Source organism: Protopterus annectens, chromosome 3.part1 (assembly GCF_019279795.1).
Source record: "Protopterus annectens isolate FY-2018-M chromosome 3.part1, PAN1.0, whole genome shotgun sequence".
NCBI classification, from domain to species: Eukaryota; Metazoa; Chordata; order Ceratodontiformes; family Protopteridae; genus Protopterus; species Protopterus annectens.
Window position 1 is genome coordinate 712,606,702 of NC_056732.1, and position 19,829 is coordinate 712,626,530.

At 44.1% G+C, this 19,829-nt stretch overlaps 1 protein-coding gene across 1 annotated transcript in view; it reads right to left on the minus strand.

Annotated features, from left to right (window-relative positions):
* Window positions 1–7,713: 7,713 nt before the first annotated feature.
* The window catches only part of RAD21 (RAD21 cohesin complex component), a 2,133,215-nt gene continuing 2,121,099 nt past the window's right edge, over window positions 7,714–19,829 (minus strand). Inside the window, exon 15 of the mRNA XM_044067070.1 lies at window positions 7,714–9,625. Within this exon, the coding sequence (XP_043923005.1) occupies window positions 9,434–9,625 (192 nt within the window). The 3' untranslated portion in view covers window positions 7,714–9,433. The remainder of the gene's footprint in view (window positions 9,626–19,829) is intronic.

Below are 19,829 nucleotides of genomic sequence, written 5' to 3' on the forward strand. Positions count from 1 at the left end.
TGGATAAATGCCAATGATTCCAAATAGTAGAGAGCAAACACAAAAAATAAGCATGTATGTACATATATACAAACAAATACACCATAATAGATTCCCCAAGCTAGCTATAAGATGGGCAAATACCCTAGGAGCACCAGAGAGGGAAAGGCGGTGGGTAATCCTGACTGCAGATGCATTCCTATCGGACATCTACATTTATGGTAGGTACAAAACTGTACTATGTCCTTCAAGGATGCATCTGCAGTCCTTACAAATGGGTAGAATACCATAGCCAAACTGGGGGAGGAGGAAAAATAAAGTTATGGTGTAGTTAAGATCCCTTGCAAAACAGCAGTGGCAAAACCTGCTCGGGATCTAGAGTATAAGGGTAAATTATAATGCTTGGCAAATGTATGCACGGAGCTCCAAGTAGCAGCCTCTAAAATGTCCTTAGTACCCACTCCTCGTAAGAAGGCTGTGGTAGTGGCTGTAGCCCTTGTAGAGTGAGGCCTGATGTTTTCTTGAGTTTTCTTTCCATGGTAGGAGTAACAAAATCTAATGCAATTTCCTATCCACTTGGAGATAGTCTGTTTTGAAATTGCTTTTCCTTCCATTCCTGTTGCATATGCTACCAGTAGCTGGTCAGTTTTTCTATTGCCCTTGGTCCTGTCCAGGTAGTAGCGTAATTGTCTATGTACATCCAAGGTATGCAACAGTCTTTCTCCCCTGTTCTGTGGGCTGGGGAAGAATGTAGGTAGGTGGATAGCCTGATTTAAAGACACTCTGGAGACCACCTTAGGCATAAAAGTAGGATTTGTTCTCATGGACACTCCATCTTGATGGAAGATCAGGAAGGGTTGTACTGCCATTAATGCCTGTAGTTCAGATACCCTTCTTGCTGAAGTGATTGCCAGCAGGAAAGCAGTCTTCCATGATAAATATTGTAATTCTGCTGTTGCTGCTGGTTCGAAAGGAGGGAGTGTCAATTTTTCTAGCACAAAGTTCAAGTCCCATGCTGATAATGGTGGCTTCCTAGGAGGTTTTACATTTTTAATTCCTCTCAGAAACTGCCTGAGCAGAGGATGTGAAAAGACAGGAGGATCCAAGCCGTATTCTGCTGAAATAGTTGATGCATGAATCTTGATGGAAGAATAGGACAGGCCTGTGTGGAAGAACTCTGCCAAGTATTCCAGGATGTTGGCTATGTTTACCAGGGACACATCTTCTCCTTTTGCAGTACTCCAAATGAGATATCTTTTCCATTTTGCTGAATAATTTTTTCTTGTTGAGGGATGTGTTTAAAGCGGACAGGTCAAGAATAGGTCTCCATTTGCTCTCTTTTCTTGGTACCAGGAAGAGCCTGGAGTAAAATCCCTTTCCTTGCTCCATAGATGGTACCTTTTCCACAGCTCTCATCCTTAATAATTGAGATATTTGTTTTAGAGCTTCTGCCTTTTGATTTGGAGGTAGGTTTGGCATTCCTCTCTTCCCTGGTAGAGTATGGAAGTGAAACCTGTAGCCTTGGTCTATTGTCTGTAAAATCCACTTGTCTCTTGTGATGTAATGCCAGTTTATTGAAAATAAGGCTAGCTTCCCGCCTAAGGGTGCTTCTAATTGTTCCCTGGTAGGCGGTGCCAGAGCCAAGTCCTGTAGTTGTGGTGGTGGCTGAGACTGTGGCTGTACTTCGCTGTTTGTTACCCTGCCACTGGCGTCCCCTGTAGGCACCCCTGGATTGGCTTCTGCCTCTTGAACGCCTATTCCTGCCTCTCTGAGCTCTGGAGGAGTCTGGAAAGGACCAATTCTTGGAGGGCCAATTCCTGCTAAACCTTGGCGGTTGGACCTGTAAGAAATCTTTTACTGTTTGGACAGATTTTGCCTTCTCTTCCATCTTCTTCAGCACCTGTTGTGCAGGAGAGCCAAACAAACTGATCTTATCCATGGGAGCATCTAATAGTTTGGACTTGACATGGTCTGGTAAGGCCTGCTCTTTTAACCATGCATGCCTTCTGATAACTGTGCCAGTCATGGCTGATCTAAAGGAAGCCTCCAGTGCATCATAGCCGCATTTTAAAGAATGGTTACTGACTTGCTGAATGTTATGTACCATTTCCTGAACAGATTTTTTGTCTAATGGTTCATCAGAGGACAGCTTTTTGGTTAACTGGTCTAGCATAAATTCTTGATACTGGATCATGTGAAATTGACAGTTCAAGGCCCTAGCTGAAAGAGTAGCAGAAGTGTAAACTTTTTTACCCCATCTCTCTAAGGATCTGGATTCCCTTTCAGAGGGGAGGGGGTTTTTAGCAGAGGTAGCTGCTACAGCCTTAGGTCCTTGGGAGATAGTGTCGGGATCTGCAAAAGGAGCCTTATACAAATGGTAATGCGTGTCCGGGACCCTGTAGTATCTATCAGGCTTAGCAGGGGCCGGAGGTAGAGAATCAGGAGCAGTACAAGCATCATTAAATGCATCATCTACAACAGAAAGAACTGGAGGTATGGCTAAAGGCCTATGTTGTGGTAAATGCAGAAAGGTTCCAAGCCTTTTTCTGGAGTCTGAAAAATCCTGGCCCTGCCACTGAAATTGTTCCCTCATAGCATGTAAGGTTTCCCCAAAGGAAAATTCCTCAGGCGGAGAGGCAGAAGGGATGGACTCTTCAGCATCAGAGTCTTCATAAGGGGAGAAAGGAGTCTCTGGAGGGTTTGTATCATCTGAATCAGAGGAATCATCTGTAGAAAGTGGCTGAGGGGGCTCTGCTCTAGGCCTCTTCTCTGGAGGTGGGTGAGAGGCCCTGTCTGGTTGAGGTTGGGATCCCCGGATTAAGGAAATGAGATCCTCTGCTAAACTAAGCATTTGTGAACTAGAGCTAGGCCTGTGAGAGGGGGTCTTAGCAGGCACAGTTTTAGTAGCTTTAGCTGCTTTAGCCCTGGCAAAGGCCTTAATGGACATGGCTGCAGGTGGCCTAGCAGCTCCACGTGCAGGGGTTGAAACATCCAAGGGAATAGTGTCAGATAATTCCTGAGAAACTGCAACAGCAGCTGGGATTTCAGAAGCCGATTCCACCAGGTTGGAAGAGGCCTCGGTAGAAGGTAAGTTTTCGGCTGAAGGAAGAACCGCTTGCTCGGTTTCAGCCGAAACCGAGACACTCGCGGTTGGCTTAACCGCGGTTTCGGCCGAAACTGCGGACCGCGAGTATCGGTCCTTTTCCTTGCGCTTTTTAGACATTTGCGTAGTCGGAGAATCCGACGGCATAATATAAGCAAAATCAGAGCCGAAAAACTCCTCAGCAAATTCAGACCGACGTCTAAGCGTCCGCCGGTTAAAAGAAGCACAGGCTAGACAAGCTGCTACGTCGTGGTCTGGGCCTAAACAGGGTAAGCAGTAAGAGTGGAAATCTTTATGAGGTATTTGTTTCCCACAAGTTAAACAGTTATTCACTTTTTCTGACATCGGCTGAGGCAAGAAAGAGTCCCCAACGGGGTACTTAGCTTTTTAGAAGTCTTCGGTAGTAGTATTCGGTAGTAGTAATCTCTGGTTCTGACCGACCGGCACTTGCGAACAGCTTCTGCTTCGGGCGCCACGGCGGCAAGAAAGACTGAGGAAAATGGCGTCGGCTGATGCCTTTATACCCGAATAACTGCAGCTATGACGTCGGGTGAAGTGCGACACCAGCAGAGGCCAGACCCAGACTTTGGAATCCGGCCGACCGAAGGGCTGCCTGATGACAGGACAACCCATTTGTAAGGACTGCAGATGCATCCTTGAAGGACATCTGCTTCTGGCAATGTGCGGCAAGAAAGACTGAAGAAAATGGCGCCTGCCCTGAAACGTAGGTATTGTCTGCAGGATTCCCTTATTGGGATGTGCAGGTAAGCTTCTTTTAAGTCTAGGGTTGCCAGCCAGGCATCCTTGGCTAGCATAGGAAGAAGTTGTTGAAGAGTTGGCATTTTGAATTTTGAAACCACCAGAAAGGTGTTGAGAATAGACAGGTCCAGGATAGGTTGCCAGGAGCTTTCTTTTCTGGGAACCAGGAACTGTCTTGAATAAAAACCTTTGTTCTGCTGGGATAGGTTGAATAGCCCTGACACTGAGGAGAAACAGCACTTGTTTTTGGGTCTCCGCCCACTGATTTGGGGGGAGGTCTGGCCATCCAATTGTGGTTGGGAGCGAGTGGAATCTGTATCCTAGGGAAACAATGTTTAAAACCCATTTGTTCTGGGTAATGAGTTACCAGTTTTCTGCATGAAGGGCGAGCTTTCCTCCTAAGGGAGCAGGTAGCTGAGCAGGGCTTGGAAGAGTTAAGGATAAGTCATTGTGGTGTTTTTCCATGGGGGGTAGCTTACTACTCCTTGCTTTGGAAGTGGGAGCCCCCCCACTGCTTACATCTATGCATAGCCTGAGACTGAAGTCTTGGTGGTCTACTGCTCCTGGGTTTGGACTGAGAAGGCCTGAAAGGGACTGGAAAGGACCAGTTCTTTGAAGGCCAATGCCTACTGAATCTAGGAGGCTGTACTTGCAAGAAATCTTTAACAGTTTGCATAGATTTAGCTTTTTCCTCCATCCTTTTGAGGATTACTTCTGCTTTGTTGCCAAAAAGGGGGTCTTGCTTTAAGGGTGCATCCAGTAATTTAGTTTTAACATGATTTGGCAAGGTTTGTTCTTTAAGCCAAACATGTCTTTTAAGTACAGAGCCAGTGACAGCAGCACTGCAAGATGCTCCTAAAGCATCAAAACCACACTGCAAAGTATGTTTATCAACTTGTTCAGCAGAATGCAATAACTCTTGCAATCTGTGTTCAGCACAGTCAGGAATCAACATAATTTTCTGTTTTAGTCCCATAATACGCTGCTGATACTTTAACATATGAAACTATGAAACTGGCAATTTAAAGCCCTAATGGCCAAAGTAGCAGAAGTGTATACCTTCTTACCCCATCTGTCTAAAGCTCTAGAGTCCCTATCAGAAGGGGTAGGATTTTTGTCTGTAGTAGTCTTAATGCCTTTTGGTCCTTGGAAAATGGTCTCTGGATCCGCAGTAAGATTTTTGAAGAAGAATTTGAGAGAGTCAGGTACTCTCTCTGTAGTACCCATCAGGTTTCCTGGGAGATGGAGGCAAAGTGTCTGGTGTAAGTCTGGATTCCAAGAAAACAAACTATCTGCAGAACAGGAGGGATAGCTAGAGGCCTGTGTTGAGGCATGAGTACCATTTCCCCAAGTCTCTTTTTGGACTGAGAATAGTCCTGGCTTTCCCTGCTGAAATGCTCCCTAAGGGTATGCAAGGTTTCACCAAAGGAAAATTCTTCTGGAGGGGAAGCAGAGGGAATGGAATCCTCATAAGTAGATAAGGGTAAATCATGGTAGTTAGAAGGAACATAGATCAGATTCCTGATCAGAAGAATCAGAAAGAAAATCAGTTCTAGGTCTCAGAGAGGGAAGGCTGGCTTCCCCTAATTAAGGTAACAAGGTCTTCAGCCATTCTAATAATTTGTTTTTGTGGCATATAGCCCTGAGAATGCAGTTTGGTCTGTTTTCTAGGTGTAGTGCAAGCTTTAGGCATGAGGAATTTGGTATTCTTAGCTTGAAACAAAGTCTGTTTAATATGAAAATCGGTAGGCCTGAATACACCCCCAGAAGCCGTTGCCTGCACAGCGGCTTTGAACTCAGCCAAGGTAGACACATCCGCAGGTTTCACAGTCTGAGCATCTCGCGGCATACCAGACTCCGAATGGGTCTCAGTAGAGGCCTGCAAATTTGTAGAAGCGGGTATCAGGGGCTGCAAAAGCTCCTCACTGAATACCGGCAGACTGGCGACTAGAAGCGTCGTCGGCAGTTTTGGACCTATGCAGTCTCTCTGTCTTTATCCTTATATTTTTTGGAAAATAAGTAGTCTGATGGCTTAACGAAGCCATTTCGGAGTACGGAGATCAAGAACGAAAGTATTTAGCTACAAAAAAAGCCAGACTATGAATAGTTTGGGCATTGAACAAGGCACAAAAGTGACAGCGAAGGACGTCGTGGTCTGGGCCTAAACAGGTGACGCAGTAAGAATGAAAATCTCTGAGGTATTTGCTTTTCACAGGCAAGACAATTGTTAATTTTTTCTGACATTGGTTAGGACAAGAAAAAAGGATCCCCAATGAGATACTTATCTTTTTGAAGACTTGTCTGAAACTCTAAAACGAAAATTTCAGGAGTCTGCCGACCGGCACTTGCGAATGGCCTCTGCTTCGGGCACCGCACGGCAAGAAAGACTGATGTAATGGCATCTGCTGCATGCTTTATACTCCTAACGACCTGATGTCATGGAAAAAGCAACCGCAACGAATGCAGAAATCCGAAGACTCTGGTATTCAGGCCTGCTGAGGGCTACCTGCAGGCAGATAACCCAAATGTGATGACCGCAACAGTGAAACATGAAGAATATCAAATAACTAGAAAGGGAAAGGTAACAGTATGGGAAGAGGCCAAGACGACATTTGGACTGCAAGCTGGAGACTGCCTTTCCTATCAGGGACTAATACAAGAGTATAGGCAAAGGGATAGGGGAACCTTAAGTGAAATACCTGCTCTGGTAGTTTTTAGTTGAGTCTAGAACAGAAGCTGCTGTTAAAAAGGGAGTATTAGCACAGCATATACATTGTTGCCTCACAGCAAGAGGTTCTCGCGTTCGATTCTCTGCGGGAGCGCCTTCTGTGTGGAGTATGCATGTCCTCCCCACGGTCGAGTGGCATTCGAAAGACATGAGTAGAATGGGCATGCCTTCGCTGAAGGTTGGGCGTCGAGCTGGCACCTCAGCAACCATAAAAAATCTACTGCCAATCATTATCGGACTGGAGTTCCGCTGTGGCGACCCCTAACCGGGAAAAGCCGAAAGAAGGGGACAAAATACTGCACAATAACTACAGGAATAAGAGGAGGTTAGAAGAGACTGGATACGCAATTCACAAGGGAACAACGGGAGGACATACGTATGGCTCCCAAATATGCAGCCATGTCTAGAAGATTTAGGATTTTTACTAGGAAGTATTTTTATACCCAAAGCAGACTTCAAAGTCTTTTTCCTCAGGTAGATGGCAAATGTTGGAGGTGTGATGGGGAATTATGTGGTAACTGAGAACATACGTTTTGGGAGTGTAATTAGTTGTCAGATTTTAAAAATTCTCAGAGTACACTGTCAGAAATGTTAGGTGAGAAAATAGGTGTTAAAGAAGGAAATGATCTTTTGAGCTGGATAAAAGGATTTGAATTACCTACACATAGTAAGGCCTTGATAAGTTTCATTTTGGTCCCTGCCAAAAACGCAATTACTAGAAAATAGAACTCAAACTAATTTGAATTAGTGAATATCGTTAACAGCTGAAAGAACATGAGATCTTTATGCAAGGTAAGGGGCAAATTACATAAAAATAGAATCTGTGGGAATAAATGCAAAATATTTTGGAAGAGGAATAAGGTTTAAGGGAAGGCAGAAATTGTGCAATTCATGCAATTTTGGATTAATTGTATAAAGGAACACGTTTGATGTAATGTCTGCAAATGTGAACATGTTAACTTGGCTTTCTTTCATCTAAATGGAATGTTTGCCTATGTTTTCTTAAGTGATAATACAATAAACGTTAAAGAAAAAAATTCTATTATAGACAACTTAAAGCAAATGCTCCCTTCTTGAGTGCCAACATATCAAATGCCCTCCAGGACTACGCAAACTGTAGATAAATTAGGGCAAAGCACAAGAGTTTGTGAACCACTTTGTGACAACAATTTTATTAAAAAATTATACATCATAGCATTAGCTACAAATTTTTTTCCAGAAACAGTTAGCAACCAGAAGCAACAAAAATCAAACAAATGAACAAAACGTGATAGGAAAGTTCTCATCTATAATTACACAGCCAACATTTTATCTACAGTTTTTCATTTTTACAAAAAGGGGCATACACAGTTTTGCAGGCACATCATGTTCAAAGTAAAACTGCTTTAAAAGTCTTTTTAAAACGGAGTTTAAATAATTACCAGACTATTTTAAATTTTTGTGCACATAATTTAGGGACTAAGCACGTCTGAAGTGAAGGTCTCCTAGGCAGAGAACCAGCCACAAAAGTGCTGACACCAAAGGCATCATATTTCAGTGTTAAGTATCTGCTCCACATAAAACTGTCCTTGAGATCTCCAAATCAGCATAATCATAAAAAACTGTATTGTCTGCTTATGAAGCATTCAATTCTGAGTAAGATGTACAGACTACTAAAAAAACGAGCTTTTTCTCTCACAGATGTCAACAGAAATTCAGATATTCTCCCTGATACTATTACACACAGGCATTTCAAAAGTTTCTGACAAGTGGCTGTTGACAAGCAAGTTTCAATGCACATTTCCTTCAAAACAGAAAAACAGCAAGAAATCAGCATCACTGATCAGCAAAAAAACCTTTCACAGTTAATTTACTGCAAAACATGGTGAAATGTGCTCCAATAATTTTTTACATGCAGAAAATAACTCCAGCCTAATCTTGCATGTAGCAAAATAAAAGTGCAGTGCTATATATAAATACAGGCACATGATAATTTTACAAAAATGTTCACTTTTTTTTAGATTTGTCAATTTTTGAAACAATGATGCTGAACTTATTAATATGCACTTTTACCCTTTTTCAAAGCCAACTATCATGCCCCTCTTCCTCATCTCAGATATCGAATGGCTAGACAGCAGCAGTATAATGCACCCATCTACATATCTCCATTGCAGAGGAGCAGCATCATACTCTTTTTGCAAATGAAGAGCAAAGCTGCACATCTCTCTCCCAGAGAAGGGACATTCTGACTGAATGGGATGCTAGATGTTTCAGAGTCTTTGGTAAGCTGCAATTATGACTGAAATCTTTTCTTTCAGCATGCTACACGATAAACAACTCTTAAGACGTCCTGAATTGCAAGATGCTATCTCCGAAATTTCCATAGGGAAAGAAACATCAATTCTTGAGCCTGTGCAGCAGTTTGAATGCGTAATAACTACTTCAAATCACTCTTCTGTTTCAATCCAATCATTTCACAAAACCCACACCAAGTAAAAGAACTCGCCCAAAATAATGGGCTTTCCCACTTCCCAAGTCAGTACTATATCTGTAAACGATGAAACACCTGCATGCTTCAGTCTCAAGAATAATCTGTCAATATATAGAAAATGTTTATGGTATGATCATAGATAACAAGGATCATTCTTCAAGACAGAAACCGTGATTTGCTGGGAGATTTTCTGGAGCCGTTTCTTTGAACATGTACATCACACGTCATCCCACCCTCATTTTTAAACAAAAAGATGCTGCCCGTAAAATAAAAACTTTATACAAACAAAGCAACATCCTTAAAAGTTCTGTAATGGTCTCAAAAGTTCACTACCACTTGGGCACTGTGTCTCGGTCCTAGCAATGATGACCAAAAGTCTCTGCAGAATAAATATTTAGATTATGTGAAATCTTGGTCCTGGAGTTGCAATGATGTCGCTGTAAGGCTCTTCCTGTACCAGCTCAATAGCTTGCTGCTTTTTCAGTACCAAGAAACTATAAAATTTGGCAGCAGCCTGCTTTTTGTTATTGTTTTTGCAAAGCTCCAATAAGCTAATGGATTCTGCACCAGTCTTCGCTAACACTCTCTGGAAAAAGAAAAAAATTAAAAGATCAAAAACTTACAAGATAGATATCAAAATCAGGAACTTTGCAGCATACTAAAACAGCAGAGCAAATAGTTTAACCATCATGGCAGCAATGTGTTTAGGAAAGGTTTTATTTCACCACTGGTGTTAATACTTCCAGTGTCAGCATTTTTTGCTAGTTCAATTTTAAAAGGACTAATTGTGCTTGCTAGTTCGATTTTAAAAGGATTCATTGTACACAATGTTTTATATTATTTTAATATAAATAAAAGTTATGTACTTACTAGAAGAGATTTGTACTAAGTGCATACATCTTTGGTTAACATGTAGGACTTTAGGACATAGGAGTCCCCAGTGCAGTTTCTAGGATGACTGCTGCTGGCAGGAAGGTTTTGCATACTTCGGTGTCCTAAGTGCACCCCATGAAAATTATGGGCTGTACAGAATGCAGCCCGAGACTTTAGAAATTCAGTAGAATGTCCAGGGATGAACAATCTGATCATAAATTCTCTCTCAAGATGAAGCAGCAAAACTAGGCAGGGAAGACTCTGGCCCCTAGCAGCATGTGAAGGCCTGTTACCACCACCACACAAATGAACACCATGATGGTGAGACCAAAAGATACACTTTTGAAAGAACAATTGTCTATAATCTTATCATAACCATAAATGTCCTCCTCTTTCATGTTGGCAGTATTTCAACTCTTGGGTTTCCCTCTCTTGCTACCAGAACATTCGGCCAGGATACAAAAGCTTGTACTCATTGCTAGGTGTGTGGGACGTCTGATGTTGGCTAAGTGAACGTGGGCCATAAAAGTGACGTCTGCAAGCACCAGTCCTCAGAACTGAGCACCTCAGCTGGACCACAGTCCCAGGAAAAATTGTGCAAGTCCAGTGCCATCCAAGAAGGGACTGTTTAAGGGAAAAAGGAGGGGAAGGATGGAGGGAAGGAATACCACAACACGGAAGATGACATCTATGGTTATGAAAAGATTTTACACAACTATTCTGTGACCTATTCTCATGTTGCAGTATTCCATGTCTTGGGTGAGTGCAAAGCTCACAGCGAAGAGGAAGGTGGTGGCTTGGGACTATTCTCTATAAATCCATGGAGGACTGTCTTGGCAAATTCCACCCTGGATTTCAAAATTTGGTCCAATTTGTAATGTTTGGTAAAGGTGTGAACAGATGTCCATGTGGCTGCCTCTAAAATGGTGGCAGTGTCCAATCCCTTAAAGAAAGCTCCAGATGAAGCCATAGCCCTAGTGGAGCGTGCTTTAACTTAGGACCCCCCCAAGGATTTCCCATGGTGTGCATAGAAGAAAACAGCACTGGAAATCCAGGGTGAAATTGTTTTATTACTCCTTTCCCTAGGGCCCCGGGGAAAAAGGAGACCAACAATTGGTCAAATTTTGATACATCTGGTCTTGTCTAGGTAGAGCCTAAGCTGTCTGTGCACATCTAGGGAATGTAAGACACTGTCACTCTAGGGAATGTAAGACACTGTCACTGAGGATGGGCAAAAAAGGTAGGAAGGTGAGCAGCTTGGTTTAAGGATAGCTCATTGACCACTTTGGGCATGAATGAAGGGTTGGTCCTAAGGATTACCCTATCTTTGTGGAAGATGAGGAAAGCGGGAAGGGCCATGAGGGCCTGTAACTTAGACACTCTTAGCTGATGTTAAAGCCACAAGGAGTACTGTTTTCCAAGTGCAGTGTTTCAGAAAAGCCTTAGAAGCTGGTTCAAAGGGGGCAAACAGTGAGCTTCTCCAAAACATAATTCAGGTCCCAGAAGGTTGGGATTAGTTTCCTGGGGGGCCTGTGATGCAGCACTCCCTTTAGGAACAACTTTGCAGGCAATCTGGAAGCCAAAGGGGGATCTAGAGGCAGACGAGCTGAAATAGCAGCCATGTGGGTTTTAACAGAGAAGAATGCCAATCCTGTCTGCAAGAGTTGACACAGATATGACAGTACCAAAGGGACATAACCCTGGAAAAAAATACACTTTATGCATCGCTAGGGTTAAACTATTCCCAGCACCATAAGTTTGCTCTTTAAATTTTCCCTTAAAACTAGCCAGTTTTTTAGTTTTAGCACTCTAATCTGTTTCTTTTGAGGTCAGCACTTATTCAGAACTCGTAAGCACTAAAGCTACAAATTACTACAGCACTCAACTTTCCTCACTTGTCTAGAGGAAAACAGCTTTTAGTACTTAATAAGCACATATCCAGGCATGTCTGAGGGTCAGCTCCCAGTGTTTTCTCCCATCTACCTGATGAATCTGGGCATCTTGGGGCAATGCAGCAATTGTGTCATGTACACAGACAACCCTCTCCTCGTACCACCCAACACTACAACCTGGGAGAGATGCACTTATATAGCCAAACTGGAAGCAAAGCCCTCTTCACCCAAGACTGGACTAGACAGTCAAGAGAAGAAAGTACACACTTGCAACACACCACACATCACATAGTCCCTCAAAACCTACACCACCAAAACAGACACAAACACAAAACACCTACATTCACGGAGATTCCCAAAAATCTGCTCAAGCAACAGAGACCCCCAAAGCAGAAACGCAGGCAACCTCCACCCCCCAACACAACCCAAATGACACAAAGTCAGTGTGCCACTCAACCACAGCCCACAAGGCATAACAACGTAGCCAACACTCTAGTCATAGGTGACTCTATAGTCAGGCACACTGATGTTCCACTCACCAGGCTAAAGAATGAGAAAGTTACTGTCGCAGCTGCCTGTTGAGTGCCAGGATCTGCTACACAGCTCACTCCGCAACAAGTACAAATATGACTGTCATTGTCCATGTTGGTGTGAATGACCAGAGACGTACCTCCCTGGACTACATGGAGGAGCTCTCGATCTTGTAGCCCAGGCAGGTTTGACCCTAGCCCGGAGTAGCATCCTGCCATCACCCAGAATATCACAGTAAAAGGACAAAATGATTGACTTCAACAATTGGCTAAGCTTCTGGTGTCATTCTAAGGGGATCCAGTATCTGTTTGCCTGGGATGACATGAAAAACAGACCACAATGCTTTGACAGAGATGGCCTGCACCTGTCGCCCTTGAGATTCCGGATACTGGCTAAGGCTCTTGCCACCCCTATAGTGCCTTTTTGAGGCAAGGTTCAAATGACAAGTTCACCAGCATAACGGGTACAAACAAGCAAAATTTGAGGGTAATGTTACTCAATGCTAGAAGTCTAAACCTCAAAATGCATTCACTCGAGGCACTCCTTAAAATGGCGAACACAGACATCTGTGCAGTGACAAGAGACCTGGTTCAAGGCTCCAGTGAGCACCCCTGCATTACCAGGCTACAATTCATACCATACCTTTCGGCCACCTATCCTGGACCAAAACACTTAAGGCAGAAGCGTGTCCATATTCATTAAGGATATCCACACCTTCAGGCTAGTTGCTCAGCATAATGCATCTGAGATTATCCAAGTGCAACTAACTCTGGGCAAGACCGCAATCCAAACTAACTTGCTACAGATCCCCTACCATGCCCCAGGATTCCCACTCATTTCTTGATACACTGGAAAATATTAGGGTACAATCCAACACCCTCAATGGGTGATTTCAACTCCCCCACCATTAATTGGGAAAACTACTCGTGTACCAACCCTTTTGCTCAACGTTTTCTGGAATTAATAAATTCCAACGCCTTGGATCAACTTATCCACATCCCCACCAGGGGCAGCAATATCCTAGAGCTGGTCATTACTAACATGGGCGACTGGTGTTCCACACCAAAGGTCAATTCCTCATTGGTCAGAACTGACCACAAGCTAATCACCCTAGACATCCACATCCCGTCCCCACCCCCCATTAGGGAAACCACTGCAAAAAATTTCTCCAAAGTCAACTTCACACTTCTTAAGACAGAAGTGGCAAACATCACAACACCCATGCAGACAATAGAGGTACGACTACTGAATCTTACACAAATGCACTTTATAAGCACTTATACCTGGATTGTGATATCCCTAACAAAACCAAGTTACTATCCTCCAAAAAAAAGGAAGCCAATCTGGTGGTCCCCTGCCATAAACTCTACAACAGAAGAAAACGTTGCAAAAGAGTAAAATCCCATGATTGGAGGAACTCCCTGGTCAGCCTCAGTAAGAAGCAGAGATCCCTCAAAATCCCCCAAAGCTAGTTATGAAAACAAAATTGCAACCAATTCTAAAGACAACCACAACTCTATAGCTATGTCAAGAATCTCAATGGCAACACTCAGATCTGCTCTGAGTTGAAGCACAATGGCACTAAATATACAGAACCAACTGATATTGCCAACATCCTGGCAGATAGGTTCAGTGCTAGCTTTACCCCTCTCTCACCCCCTAAAGAGCCCATCTCTATACCGAAAGAATGCAAATATCCTGTAATCACAGCTGCACAGGTAAAAAAAAAACACTTTCCAAAGTCAAGAACACAGCATCCATGGGACCTGACAACATCCCAGGCTGCGTTCTATACGAACTACAGAATGAACTGGCACCCCACCTAAGCACCATGTTCAATCATAGACTCACCTCAGGCTTTGTGCCCACTGAATGGCGCACAACGACCGTTACCCCACTCCACAAAGGGGGAGCCACCACGGACCCCGGGAACTACCGCCCCATTAGCCTAATGAGCCTGGTCTGCAAGGCCATGGAACGTATCATGGAACTTATAAACAGACATTGATAATCTCCAAACTCTGGACCCCATCCCGTTCGGGTTTCTAAAAGGCAGATCATGTCGTGTAAACCTGATAGACTGGCTCACTGACAGAACCCACACTGTGAAAGTAGCATACTCCAAAATCTGACTTCAGACCAGTGACAAGTGGAGTATCACAGGGCTCAATCCTGGGTCATCTCATGTTTGGTATCTACTTTTCTGAAGTACAGGCCAACACAGAAGGTCTTTGGCTAACGAAGTTCACAAATGACTGCAAATTAGGAGCCATAATCAAAACTCCTAACGATGTGGACATCCTACAAAAGGGCCTCACTGAGACAGATCCCTGGTGTCAAAGCCATGGCCTCAAGCTCAATGCCAAAAAGTGCATTGTCATCCTCTTTGGTAAAGACTCTGCACCTATGAGCTACCACCACATAGGTGGTAGTCTACTTAACACCGAAAGTGTGATAAGAAACCTTGGGACACAGGTGGACAGTAGTCTCTCCTTTGATAATCATATCGCCACAGTAGTTAGGAAATCCTCCTATGTGGTACACTTCATCACAAAAGGTTTCTCATCCAGGAAAAAAGAGAGATCACTGTTCCCCTCTACTAGTCACTCATTACACCCATTATGGAGTACAATGCCCCTTTTGGTATGTACCTCACAAGACAACTGGAAAGGCCGCAGAAATACCCACAGAGGATTTACTGGCCTCAAACAAATTCCCTACGCAGACAGTCTAAAAAGAAATGTAGTGTTGCCTGTGAACAACTTTAGTGGGCCTTGTTTCAACATGTACTGGAAGGCCTTTAGGGCCAAAAGAATTGCTCATCTCTCGGATATTGATATGCTCCTGTTTGATGGGGGTCTAGCCAAGTGCCCTGGACTCTTAGGGAGCCCATGGCTGCTCTCAACCCAGATCCGAGGCATCAGTGTACACTTCCTGTACTGGCAAGGGAGCCTGCAAGGGTAGTCCTGGATTGCAGTTCATTTGATTCAACCATCAATGAAATCTTACTTCAGGCAAGGCAAGAAAGGGATTTTGTCCTCCAGAGGATGGGAGAGCTGGGTACATATAGACCTCAGATACCATTGCAACTCTCTTATGTGCATGTGCAGCCTCGCCAATGGCAACATGGGAATGGCTGATGTAATGTGACCTAGTAATCTGAGGTACTGCCTGGCAGTCCAAGTCTGTGGCCTGAAGGATAGTGACCAGGTACTGCCTTAAGTGTTCCACTTTTTGAGGTGGTAGGAAAGCCCTCATGACATCCGTCCTTATACTCACCCAAGGAATACAAGGTCCTGAGAGGGGGTGAAGTTGGACTTGGGGTAATTTAACTGGAAGCCCGGTGCTTGCAGGAGAGAAATAACTTTGTAGATGGTGTTGCAGGGATTCTGTGCAGTCCACCTGGATGAGAAGGTAGTCTAGGGTAAGGGAAAATCTGAATCCCTTGGGTCCTGCAAAAGCCTACCACTGATGCCAAGCACTTGGTGAATACCCTTGGTGCAGTAGAAAGCCCGAAGGGCAAGGCTGAGAACTGAAAATGTGACGAGGCCACAAAGCGCAGATGTCTCCTGTAATGGGTCCTTATGGGGATGTGTAGGTAGGCATCCTTGATGTCCAAGGTGGCCATGAACCCCTGAGGTAAAGATCAAAGGGAAAAGGGCTAGCAGAGTGAGCATTCGAAAGGGCACTTTCAGAAAGAGACTGAGGTGGAAAAGATCTACGATGGGCCTCCAGGGACCATCTTTCCTTGGGACCAGGAATAGCCTTGAGTAGACACCTTACTCTTCTCCGTCAGAGGGACAGATTGAAGTGTTCCTTGGGAAATGAGGCGGTCTACAACTGGCTGAAATAAACAAAGCTGTTCCTTGGGGGCTGTGGAATACCCCTCAAGGAGAGAGCTGTAATCCAGGTCATGAAATAACTCTGCTATAATGGACAGGACCCACCTGTCTGTGATGTTTTTCACAACAGGGAGACATTGGCAGAGCCTTTGGGACAGGGGAATGGAGTTGAGGGTCTTTTGCAGGAATGGCAGGCGGTCAGACTACCTGCCCTGTCTTGAAATTAAGACTTCTGGGCTGGAGTCTGTACAGGCCTGGGAGGAGTAGTTTGCTTCCTGGCATACTGTCTGATCCTGGAAGGAGGGGTGGGGGCAGAATGCTTCCTGATGAATTGTGTTTTTAATGGGCAATTCCTATGGAATTTGGGGACAGGAGAAACAAGTGCTTTAGGTTTTGTAACTCCTTCCCTTTCTGTTGCAGAGTTTTGAATAACTCAGCCACCTCTGTGCCAAAGAAGGCAGAGTTTCCCAGAGGCACATCCAAGAGTTTTGCCCTGATATCAGGTAGGGGCTGTAACTTAAGCCAGAAATTTCTCATAACTGAGGTAGATGCAGCTGACCTGGCACATGCTTCAGCAGCATCGCAGCTGCACCTAATGGAATGCCTAGTGACCTGAGAGGATAGGGACAGAAGAATGGACATCTGAGCTTTGGCAGGAGAGTCGGGGATGTCACTCAGTTTAGTCGCCTTTTCCAAAAAGGTTAGGGCATACTTGGACATATGGATTTGGCAATTTATTGCCCTGAATGCCAATGTAAATGAAGTGTAAACTTTCTTCCCTAGGTGTCCCATGGCCTTGCTGTCTGTGGGCAAAAGTGAGGACGATGGAAGGAGTTTAAGATGCATGGTCAGCTGACGCAAACAGTGTCAGGGTCTGCTGCAGGGCAGTTAAGGAATTTGGGTTCCTCAGAGACATTGTAAATCCTGTTAGGCCTTTGGTTGAAGGAGGCTGAGAATTAGTTTTGAGTGATACTGCATTAAATGGGTCCAGAAATGCTGGCAGTACTGAAGGGCGGGCAGGGGAGTGCATCTGAAGTTCATATCTTTTCTGAACTTCTGTCATCTCAGAGGAGTTACATTTAAAATGTTCTCTCATCTTTGCTATGGTCTCCCCAAAGGTGAGACCCTCAGTTGGAGAATCTGCCTCTGCAGATTCTTCCTCCAGGAAGGCATAGCCAAGGGGATGACAATTAGACATATGAAAGGGAGTCCTCTGAGGAACAGTCAGAGGATTCCTCAGCTTCAGCCTGTGAACTCTCTAAGGGCTCAGGCCTAGGGCTCATCACAGGAGGAGCCAGTGGCAAAGTTAAGGGTGTAGCAGGCCTTAGAGCCATAAAGGCATTGAAAAGATTCGGAGAAAAGGCCTGCCAATCTGGCTGGCTCAACTGGGGGAGAAACAGCTTTCATTTTCTTTCTTTTTAATGGAAGGCCTAGAAGGCGGAGCCAAGGTAGATAGTACACTTGTGTACACTTACCATAAATGTAGATGTTCGAGTGTATTCACTGTTGCAGTCATTACATTTGGGTAATCTGCTAGCAGGTTGCCCTCAGTCGGCCTGAATTCCAAAGTCTTGGGTCCTGCGTCGGTTGCTGTCTTCTCTTCCATGACGCCAGGTCGTCAGGGGTACAAAACATGCAGCCGACCCAACTTTCATTAGTTTTTCTTGCCCCCAATGTCAGGTGCCCGCAAAAAGGTAGCAATATTATATATAAATACATGCATCAATATAAACTTTACCTTCATCTACAAGCAAATACACCACATAGGTTGTAGAAGATAGTGAAGGAAAGATAAACTTCAGAATGACAGGGGAATGGCGGGAGGGCAACCTGGACTGCAACAGTGAATACACTCGAACACTACATTTATGGTAAGTGTACACAACTGTACTATGTTTTTCGTGTTTCACTGTTGCAGTAGTTACATTTGGGTAGAATCCCAAAGCTATGGTTGGGAGGCTGGAGCTATTGGCAAAGCCTGCCCTTGACTTAGAGTAGAGAGGCAAATGACAATGCTTTGTAAAGGTGTGAAACGAACTCAAAAGTAGCAGTACTCCCTCTGAGAAAGGCTGCTGAAGTAGCTGCAGCTCTGGTGGAATGAGACTTAATGCCCTTGGGCACAAGTTTACCATGGTGTAAGTAGCAGAAACGGATGCAGTGGCTTATCCACTTTGAAAATGTCTGCTTTGAAATGGCCTTTCCTTCTGATCCTGCAGCATATGACACTAGTAATTGCTAAGTTTTTCTTAGAGCTTTAGTCCTGCTCAAGTAGAATCTTAGCTGTCTGTGTACATCCAAGGAATGCAGAATTCTCTCCCCTTTGTTCTGCGGATTTGGATAAAAAGTTGGCAGATGAATTATTTGGTTAAGAGTCACACTGGAAACCACCTTAGGCATAAAAGTAGGACTTGTCCTCAGAGACACCCTGTCCGGGTAAAATATGATAAAAGGCTCTACAACCATGAGGGCCTGTAGCTCAAACTCTTCTTGCTGAAGTAATTGCTAGTGGCAGAGCTGTCTTCCATGATAAGAACTTTATCAGCGGTAGCAGCTGGTTCAAACGGAGGCAGGGTGAGCTTTTCCAACACAACTGGAGGTCTCATGCAGGTAACAATGATCTTCTAGGGGGCCTTAAACTTTTGGCTCCTCTAAGATATTGCTTTAGTACAGGATGAGAAAAGATTGGTGGCTCTGTGTTGTAATGAGCTGAATTGGCAGAGGCATGTATTTTGACTAATGAGAAAGAAAGGTCTTTGTCAAGCATCTCAGTTGAGTATTGTAATACCCAAGGAATATTTGGCTATGCTGTATCAGTTCCTTGTGCTTGATTCCAAGCACAGAAACTTCCACTTGTCAGCATAAGATTTTCTAGTACTAGACCTTCTGGCTTCCAAAATGACATCCATCACAGCTTTACTGAGAGGTGTTTGTATGGTTACATGATTAGCCATGCTGCCAGGTTTAGAGTCTGTAGTTGACTGTGCAGGATGATTGTTTTGCTGGGACAGTAGTTGTGGCCTTTGAGGCAAGGTCCATGCTGGGTATTGAGACAAGTTCCTTAGGACTGGGTACCAGTATTGGCGGGGCCAGTCCGGGGCAATTAATATCATCTTTGGCTTCTCTTGTCTGACTTTTAGGAGGACCTTGGGTAGAAGAGGCAGAAGAGGAAAGGCGTAAACTGATAGGTTTTTCCAACTGAAGGACAGGGCGTCCACTTTCCATGCTTGTCTGTGATAAGCCCTTGTGCAGAATTTTTTCAATTGATAATGTTGAGAAGAGGCAAAGAGATCTATGTCTGGGCTCCCCCATTTCTCTGTTATTATGCTGAAGACTTGTGGATTTAGTTTCCACTCGTGAGGATCCATAAGGTTTCTGCTTAAATCGTCTGCCAGAGTGTTTTGTTTTCCTGGCAGGAATTGAGCTTGAAGATGTATTTGGTAGGTCAAAGCTGTGTCTTATAGTGCCATGGCTAATCTGCAAAGGGGGTATGAGTGTGTGCCCCCTTGCTTGTTTATATACCACATGACTGTGGTGTTGTCTATCAGTAGTTATCCTGGATGAAGTAAGTCCTTGAAGGCTGTTAGGGCATTTTGAACAGCTAGCATCTCTTTCTGGTTGATATGTAGATGCATTTGTTTTGGTGCTCATATAC